General features: G+C 45.1%; 1 protein-coding gene across 4 annotated transcripts; it reads right to left on the bottom strand.

Moving 5' to 3' along the window:
- Positions 1–4: 4 nt before the first annotated feature.
- samd1a (sterile alpha motif domain containing 1a) lies at positions 5–8,627 on the bottom strand. Of its 4 annotated transcripts, none has more exons than XM_085404159.1 (7): positions 8,134–8,627; positions 5,173–5,521; positions 4,684–4,820; positions 4,497–4,560; positions 2,725–2,803; positions 2,164–2,278; positions 5–1,889 (listed from the first exon to the last, which is right to left on the bottom strand). In XM_085404159.1, exons 1-7 carry the CDS (start codon positions 8,494–8,496, stop codon positions 1,743–1,745), a joined length of 1,254 nt encoding a protein of 417 aa, XP_085260285.1. In that variant the 5' UTR covers positions 8,497–8,627; the 3' UTR covers positions 5–1,742. The 4 variants fall into 4 exon arrangements, with proteins under 4 accessions (XP_085260285.1, XP_085260282.1, XP_085260284.1 ...); XM_085404156.1 differs by having other exon boundaries at positions 4,684–4,823; positions 8,134–8,626; XM_085404158.1 differs by having other exon boundaries at positions 4,497–4,557; positions 4,684–4,823; positions 8,134–8,626.
- Positions 8,628–9,118: the final 491 nt, after the last annotated feature.

The following is a 9,118-nucleotide window of genomic DNA, read 5'->3' as shown; positions in this document are numbered from 1 at the left end:
ACGAGTTTTATTTGCAACTCCGCAAAAGTGTCTGTTGTGTTACAGATAAAACGTGGAGGGAAATACACTGGAGATGCGGACTACATTATGTGGAATGTTACAATTCAAGTGGCTGGCTTAGATCAAAACACAAAGAGAGACGAGACAAAATTATAAAGGAATAAGAGAAGATAAAATATTGCATTTCATCGAGATATCTGTTTGTAAACAGATTCTGAGCAGCTCCGTTGAATGTCTCACAATATATTCAGTATTACAACAACATTTCTTGCAGGTTTATTTTGTGTATGTGTAAAAGCAAGTTCCTTTAGGTTGCACATATTCTGGTCACATCTATTTGCAATCGTTCCCCAAAGTGCAACTGTATTGTTGGACCACAGTCATTTTTAATTAAGACAATACAAGGAGAAAAAAACCCAACAAAACAAAACAAAAAAAACCCCTCAGGTTGTAGCATATCAGCTCAAGTGTTGGTTATATCTCCAGCCCCTTTCAGACATGCACTAGAGAATGCCCTAAAGAGCAATAACAAATAGACATTGACACTTTGTTCCGGATCTGATTCGCAGTAAAACATTCCTCTGCGATGCACGTGTGCCGCGGGCCTCCGTCACTGTTGCGGGTGTGTCTGAATGAAATCGAGAGGAATATTAACAGGAAAGTGGCTTACGTTTGAATGACAGTGCAGTCGCTTAGACACCAATGTCACATATCCCATGTCTGAAAAGGGCCTCAGTGTTATAAAAGGTACTGAAGAAATAATCCAAAACAGCAGCTACTGGTGGCAATGATAGGTTAGGAATCAGACTCTGCTGATTAGGGCTGCACCCAAATACTCGGATATTTATTCATCGTGTAGGTGGAACTTTTTTCTTTCTCAATGTGGAAAAAACACAAACCCATAAGATCTGAGCTTGAGTGCACAGCATCTGACTCTCAGCAGTAATTGTCATGCTTTAGTTCACCTCACTGCTGCTAATTAGTGACTTTCATACCTATTTAGCAAGTTAAAAAAAAAACTATGAAAAGTACTGGTTTGCAATGGAGCTCTAGCTCCCATTGTTGTCCTGCTGTTCATTCTCTCTGCACAGCACCTGTCAGATGATGCTTTAGTTATAAAATTGTCAACTATTCACTGCTGATTATCAAGGCTTCAAAGAAAAACAAGATATAAAGGGCAGCCCTAATAATGCAGGTACTTGGATAGTCTGACTTCTCCAGCACTCATCACATGAAATAAAAAGAAATTAAAGGGGGGAAAAAAGCAAACTGCACAATTGCTGTGCTTTGTTTTCTGTGATTAACAGTTTCTGGGTAAACAGAATGTGTGGTAACAGACACAGAGGGGACATCCAAAGCTGCGACAGCACTGTGTCCACAGCCATGTCTGTGTAGGTGGTCCACTTGGTTGGAAGGCTTAAACTTTTCACTTTCCCAGTGTTTTACTCTTGCAGAAAGGTTGCTGCTGCACCGCTTTAAAACACTCGGAATGCAGCGGTCTCTTCCCTCCATAACGGGGTTGCAATGAGTGAAATGAAAACCATCTGAAAACTAAAGACCGTAATGAGAGGTAGGACGACTGTGTTTCAGTTTCTGGTCATTCTCACAGTGAAAGTCAATTCCACCGAAACCCTCCACCACACACCCTCTACACATACTGTATATGAAAGTGGGCAGTAGTGAGAGGGGGCGCTAAATGGAAGTTTGAGTCAATGCAGCAGTCTGCCATGTCAATCGCCACTTCAAAGGTCTTCGCATTCCAGGAAATGGGTCCTCTGCAGCACTTTTACATGGCGCTCGTAGATTTTGAGGGCAGGGCCGAGTCGGATGGACAGCCCGGTCAATACGTCACTACGCTGCATCAAAAGAAGAGACTTCCCATCAATTTCCTGCAAAAGAGGGAAAAGAATTTAATTAGAATTACGCTTGGGTTTCTAAAGATATGCTTTGAGTATTTAACCCAACGGCACCATTCTTCAGTTTTGAACAGTGCCTGTTGCACTGTTCAAAACTGAAGAACGTGGAGGGAAAGAATAGTGTATATACAGAGCCTCGAAAAAAATAATACATTAAAACAAAATCCATGAAGTGATGGAGTATGTTAGGTTTGACTCTGATGTATGAGCAATGCTCTCTGTAGCAGCTCTGTACCGCTGCACTAACCTGTGTTCGAAAAGCGACAGCCTGCTCGGGAAATCCTGCAGCTGAGAAATAACTGGCCACATCTGCCACAGTCCACTGCAACAAGTTCTGGCTCATCTTCTCCTTCTTCACAGACCTGGTGGATTACAGGATTTAAAAATAAATCAAGAAGAGTCACAAAACCTCAATATGGCATCCGTGTGCAGGTAATGTCTTGTTTTGTTTCATTTTCAAGCTTTTACATGACCCACAGGGTAGTTTACTATAATTATTTTAAGTGCTGTCCCTCAGCAAAGGTGAACTGATAATCTGGACAATTTGCCAAAAAGTGTGGTCCAAACACCGTCAAGGACTATCTGCATGCTGAGCTGAGGCTGGCAGATTAAATGGCTGACAGGTAATTATGGCTAAATGCTCAGATCCTGCCAGTTGCTGTATTTTGTACTTATATATCGTTAGCTTCATAGCATAAGTGCCTAAGTCATTGACTTAGTCAAATGACTTAGGCAATTATGCTATGAAGCTAACGATATATATATATATATATATATATATATATTTTTTTATTAACAGGATACTCACACGTCATCCACTTTACCACCATTCAGAAGATTGTCATCAGTTGCTGTTAAGGATGATGTGTCTGCCTTCTTAAATGTGCCTGTTGACAAACAGAAATCACATTATAATAAATGTAAAAATTCCTCAAATGCAGATGATATCTGCATCGACCGCAGGGCAGCTCATTCATAAAAAGTGAACTGAACCTGAGCTCTTATGAGTAACAAACAGAAAAAAAGAAAAGTCTTAAAATGAAAAACAGAGCTCTAACTTATCTTCTTCAAGGAAAAAAAAAAAAAGCAGCTCCAGTTTTAAATGTGCAAACTCATTCCGCTGATATCCAGCAGAGCGATGTTGGACCAGCTTCTTGTAGTCATACTGGGTTGTCTGCAGTTATGGTATGTTTTTCTATTAGAGCTGCTTCACACCTCAGTAAGGTGAGGGCTCGGTGAATGAGTGTTGATACAGCCCCTTATTACACCGGACCACTTTCACAGGATGCTGGCAGGCCTGCTGTCATACACATGATGCATGACGAGGACGCAGCCATGTTTTAGATGGGTACCGCTCCTCCAAGGCAAACTCCATGCCAGCTTTGCCACTGTGCATTGTAAGTGTGCAATGTCTCACTTAGGAAAGAAAAATGCAGGTTTCACTTTGATATTCAGGCATGAGTAAAGTCACTGACAGATCCCTGAAGTAATAAAACAGAGAACAAAATAAAGTAGGGATCTGCAATGATCACTTTTAGATAAAGATTGGAGACATTAGATCCTGGCTAAGCCCATTTCAGGATTAGTTAAATTCAGATTTAGATGACACCCCACACATATGCAGTTTATATCTATGTGTCAGATTTTGTATTACTGTAGGCATCGGTTAACAGCTGGCTTGCAATGTAGCTTATTGGGTATTTAGCAGTAAGAACTACCATGGTCAATTTGAGGTGTTTTACCTTTAGGTTTCTCCCTGTAAACACAACAAACTACATTCATTTTTACACACTAAAGACCTCCACTAGCATCTACCAAGAATGGAAGCCTCTGTCTCTTCTGGACAGAAACTTTAACCCTAAAAACTGACTCAGATCCTTAGTAAATCTGAAAGTTCACTGTTTCCCGCAAACACAGATTTACTAGGAATGTACCAACATATCAGGTTCACCTAATGATCGCCATGGGCCTAGATGACTTAACAGTGGTGGTGAAGAACATATATTTGTCATTTAACATCTTTTGTTTTGCTGGCTAAGTCTCAAGTTAAAGTGATAAAAGCTGAAAGACTTTAAAACGAGATTTCTGTGTTTTGCCCACCACAAAGGATGGAATAAATGTAATCAAATTTAAGGAAGAATGAAAATAAGAGCCCACAAGATATACCTGAATCATTAATTGATTATGTGGTGGTAATGTAGTCATTTTTCTTCATATCATGCATCTGTGGACAGTCTAAAAATCCCATCTCTACAAGTCAGTCCTGACAAAGTGTTGCAATGACCTCTAACTAGATTGGGTACTAGCTGAACAGCAGGTAGCAGCACACGCTTGTGAAGCAGTCAAAAGATCGTAAGCAATGCTGAAGGCAAGTACTGGTACAAAAAGCCAAATAACAACCAGAATGGAGCCTTTATGCCCATTATGTTGACATTTAGTTAACCTCCTTAAGTTCCCTTTCTATTAGAAACCATGTTCCAAAGTGAGAGAACGATTCGGTGGTCAAGCTTTGCAAAAGAGATAGAAGCTGCAAGCCTGCTATACAAACACAAACAAACAAGAGAAAACTATGTAACTCACAGTTGTCAGATAGCAAAGGCAGTGTTTGTGATCTCCCATTAGAAGCATTCCTGGTCTCATCCTGCTGGTCAAACACGAGAGAACAAAGATGAATTCAACATGACAATGTCAGGTAGGAAGCAGAGGGATCAAAGAAGCAGAGGACAGATACAGATGTTAGTCACAAAAGGAAAAAACAGGCCCTTACCGGCCGTGCTGCTGAGTCTGGCACCAACTGGTCAGACGAGACGCTTCTGTCCTCCACCTTGCTTCCATCATCTTTCTTTACGTTGTTTACAGCGCAGGGGGCAGGAGCTACAGACTGGGCCGCTGGCTTCATGGCCACTGCTAACACAGAGTGGGCCAATTAACACCAATTATACGCTGATTATCGTCCACATCTGACCTGCCAAATTCTACTTAGTCTAATAGGAGAAATTTATGACAGCCAAATGGATGAATGCGCCTCAGACTGGATCATCACTAAGCTATGAGAATATATTATTTTCCCCTGCATCTCTGTGTCTGGCTTACATTACAGTTGTCACTGTCAACATCCCACAAATAATTACACAGGTGTTTAAAAGCTCCCATCGACTTCTTTCATATCCAGCGCAAAGCTGAGCGTAAGCTTGCACATAAACTGATATTAGAGTGCTTTGTGCGCACGTTGCTCTGTGTGTAGCACCGTGAATACCTTTGTCTCTCTGCATTCCTGGGTGCTGGCGCTCTGCTGGGCAGACGGCAGAATCATAAGCCCAGTCATTGTGTGCAAGGGCCCTGGGGCTGGAGGGGGGCAAGGAGTTGGGCCTCTCACCAGCCTTCTGGAAAGAGGCACAGTCCAGAGCGGAGCCAGGGCTGCACCCGGGGCCGGGCCTAGCGCCAGAGGGAGAGCAGGGAGCAGAGACAGCTCGCACGGGGGCACAGTGCACAGTGGCATCTTCATGTGTGTGGCTGGGTGAGGGTCTTTCCTGCCCATCCCGGCTCTCATCGCCCCCCTCCTCGTCTGCATTACTGTCTGTGTCCATAGCTATAGAGGTGTCAGCCTGGAACACAGGAGCAGAGGGGGAAACGTGATTTCACATTTGCACAGAAGCTTTCTAGATGTTTCTAAATCTTCATTTGGATGAGAGGGGACAAAAAGCAGGAAGAGACATCAAGTTGTTATTAGCAGCAACTTAAAAAAAAGCTGCTGAGCCCGACAAGGTTGTAAGGTATTGTTGGGAACACTGAGAGGCACTGATTGTAGGCTGAGGGTATCACATGAAGGCAAGCTCGTACTGATGTCGCAATTTGACCGCGGTGGTGGTAAATTATTGCCTTTGAATGCCTCCGTCCCTTTCCGCGGTACAGCGTTCACTCCGCAGAGTGCGAGCCCTCCCGTCACAAACATGTACCCCGCTGCATTAAAACATTTAAACACAATCTTGTCTTTTCTTTTTTCATGGCACCTAAGAGTTCTCACGAACGCACACATTCCTTTTGCTGGAGCGGTTCGACGACGGCGCCCCGAGTGAAAAATCACGCCGTGTGCGACTGCGTGTCCGAGACCCAGCAGTCGAGCACATGAGCGCACGAAAGCCCGCCCCGCTCCTGAGGAAAGAGCCGCTTGAACGGCATTCAGCCGTCGCACTGCATTTCTCACAACTTTCACCGAGGCACGGTCACAAAAACATAACGCCCCTGGGGATCTCAGCCCAACATGATTTACATCTCGGCTCACAAACACTCAGAGCCGCCGACGTACTCTGTGCGTCCCCGTGTTTTTTTTTTTTTTTAAGAGGCCTACTTGATTGATAATTTTAACACGCGAGAGCACAAAAGGGGCCGATGGGAGGCGTTTTTTGTTCATGCTCTTGTTGTTTTTCCTCAAATTTCCTCCAAAGTGCGCATGGAGTTGGGAGACGCGGTATAGACCTTGTTTTTGTGTCTGTGCTCTTTTTGTAAATAAGGGAAATAGTCAAATGAAAGAAAAACAGAGAGCTTTCCAGGGCCGAGCCGCTCGCTGCACGGCGGACCAGTCGGAGATAAAAGCCGAGCTTTAACTCGACGGACAGCCCTCCGATCAGAAAGAGCAGCGGACGACGCGATTACCAGTCTACTTTGACTTTGCGTCGGGTCAACGATTTACAGCAAAAGCGACTGGACAGAAAAGAGTCACACGAATGAGTCCGTTATCGGACACGTCACTGTCTACATTTGACCCCCTCGTATGCTGGCAAAAGCTGGTTAACACCCCGCAGAGGGGTCTGTTCAAAGCATTCACGCATAGTCGGTCTTGTAGCAACACACACGCCTTTCACAGAACAATTTGATCTCGGCTTAACCTAAATCGGACGGGCGCATCCGCCATCTAGCGCCGGACGAACAGTTTGCGGTCGCTTTATGTTACTTCAGCTTTCTGCCGGCTCTTGGATATTTCAGAGCTTTGTGGTGCTGATTTTCCTCCTAAAATACTGTCGGCGCACAGCTGGCAGACACAGAGACGAGATGTCGCCACTGTACGGGACGTGATGAGCAATAAAATTAAAAACCAACAACAACAACAAAAAAAACAGCTAACACCACGACGTTGGACGTGACCGGGCTTGGCAGTGCGTCCGATAATGGATCTAGGGGTTCGACTTCAAGCACTGCGTCGGCAATCGTCCATCGCTCGAAGAAGAAACGCAGTTTGGTGAAATGAAGTGATTGCACCCACAATGTAACTACTTTGTCACCGCTTGCAGTCGATTTTGTGTCTGTTTTAGCACACTGCACATTGCGATGGGCATATTTTGAAGTATAGACCGAGGCTAACGGTGGAAATCTAGCCATGGGCGGTCAAAAATATGATTGAGGACACGGCTATAGCGACACTGTTTACAACAGCGGGCCCCGTTTGTTTCCCTGGCATAAAACAACCAAAAATGCAACAATGACCCACAGTCCCCCCGTCAGGTTCCTACATTCGCAGTGTTTGAGACTTTTTTTTCCACCCCCCTCCTCCTCCTCCTCCTCCTCCTTCACCCACTCCCACGTTGACAGAGAATGAAGAGACACACATCCAGACTTACGTTTCGAAATAAAATTCCCACCAGCGGGGCACAGTTTTCATGCCATTATTATGAAAGTAAACTTTTCTCAACTTCCGGGCTACCTCAACTGTCATTGCGGAACCTTAACAGCACCCCCCTCCCCCTCCCTCAACGCCGAGTTTGGGGCTTGAAAAGCGCTTTCTGCTGCCGATAATGGAGGCTCGGGTTGTTGCGGACGAACAGGACGGTTCAACTTTTCCCCGTCCCGTGTTTGCGCTTTCACGCCGTCCATTTAAAGCGCTTTTAAACTGTCGCGCTGTGTAAAAAAGAAAGAAAAATTGTGCCACACGCTCCCTTCACGCGCACCTTCAGTTTTTTTCTCTTTCCCCCTCCCCTTCTCCACCTCGGCAGCGCTCGAGCGAGGTCCAACCGCCGCTCCCCGTCTGCGGCAGTTTCGGGTGCACTTGCAAATCACTCCCCTTCACCGTCCCCCTCCACTCCCTTACACACTCTCACACACACGGCAAAACATGTTTTATTTTTACACACCAAACAGTGGTCGTTCAATCCCCCCACCTGTTAATTTTCTGTGAGGTGACATGACAATGAAAACGTGCCTCCTAGCATCAGCCTCCACATACCTCCAAATCCTCCTCGTCCTGGTCAGCGGGACCGAAAGCGCTGTCCCCGTTGCTCAAGTCGGAGTGACTAGCTTCTTCCACGGCGCTCCTTCTCGCAGCCGCTGTTAACGACACATCTTCTTTTTTTCTGCTTCTCCGCTGAACCTTGGCGGCGTTTCGGTACGAAATGGAGCCCTTGTAGTTAACTTTCAGCACGGTCTGTTCTTGGATCAGTTTTTCCAGTTCTGCGCAGGTTCGGTCGGGCTCGGACCCGTGTCGTCTCCGGACCATTCGGCAAATCCTCTCCAAGTCCGGCCGGGCTTTTCGAGACCGCAGCGAGTCGATAGTGTCCAGAATCCACTCGCGGTACTTGGATTCAGACATCTTTTCTGCTCGCTTGCTTTGCTCTCTTTTTTCCCCGTTTTTTTTTTTCGTGCCTCAGTGCGTCAACCTTGTGCGTTACACACGGTGATTTTCGTGAGCCGCGGTCCGAGCCCTACTGAGAAGCGGAAACCTCGCTGTACGCCTCCTGCGTTTGCGTTTGCGCTTAAGGTGGAACGAGGGAGTTAGAGCGAAAAGTTTTACTCGAGAGGCGTTTTTAAGGTGGAATATGCAGTCCTGAACGGGAACGAGCGCCCGCACTCGGTATTAAGTGTGGTCCAGTTGGTCGGAAAGGTAGCTTTTTGTTTATTGTTTAAGATTAACACAAACTGGCAACAACTATTATTATTAGTATTATCGTTCAACCCTTGATTAGAGTAAACATCCTGTCACGGAAATAATTCTTAACACGTGATCCAGTCCTTCGCCTAGCTTCGCAAAATCAAATCAAAGCCACAGACCAAACTGAGACGCCCCCTCGATGCCTAAATCTTAAGTAAGAAATAAGCATTGCACAAACAGGCAATACATATATTTTATAAAAAAAACAAAAACAAAAACAACAACAACAAAACCCACAAATTACATACAAGCCGTGCAGCCATCAAACACTACACAAGTGATC

This window comes from Rhamphochromis longiceps, linkage group LG4 (assembly GCF_057381845.1).
Source record: "Rhamphochromis longiceps isolate RC_006_pf linkage group LG4, R_longiceps_female_GT1.1, whole genome shotgun sequence".
In the NCBI taxonomy this organism is placed as follows: Eukaryota; Metazoa; Chordata; class Actinopteri; order Cichliformes; family Cichlidae; genus Rhamphochromis; species Rhamphochromis longiceps.
This window is presented reverse-complemented; position numbering and strand designations above follow the sequence as displayed.

Bases quoted from the DNA above. Each gene is read 5' to 3' on its own strand.
- samd1a (XM_085404156.1), bottom strand. From the start codon at position 8,496: ATGTCTGAATCCAAGTACCGCGAGTGGATTCTGGACACTATCGACTCG. The intron at 4,561-4,683 runs GTAAGGGCCTGT...GTGTTTGACCAG, and splicing joins CAGACTCAGCAGCACGGCCG to CAGGATGAGACCAGGAATGC. The intron at 1,890-2,163 runs GTTAGTGCAGCG...CCTCTTTTGCAG, and splicing joins CTGTCGCTTTTCGAACACAG to GAAATTGATGGGAAGTCTCT.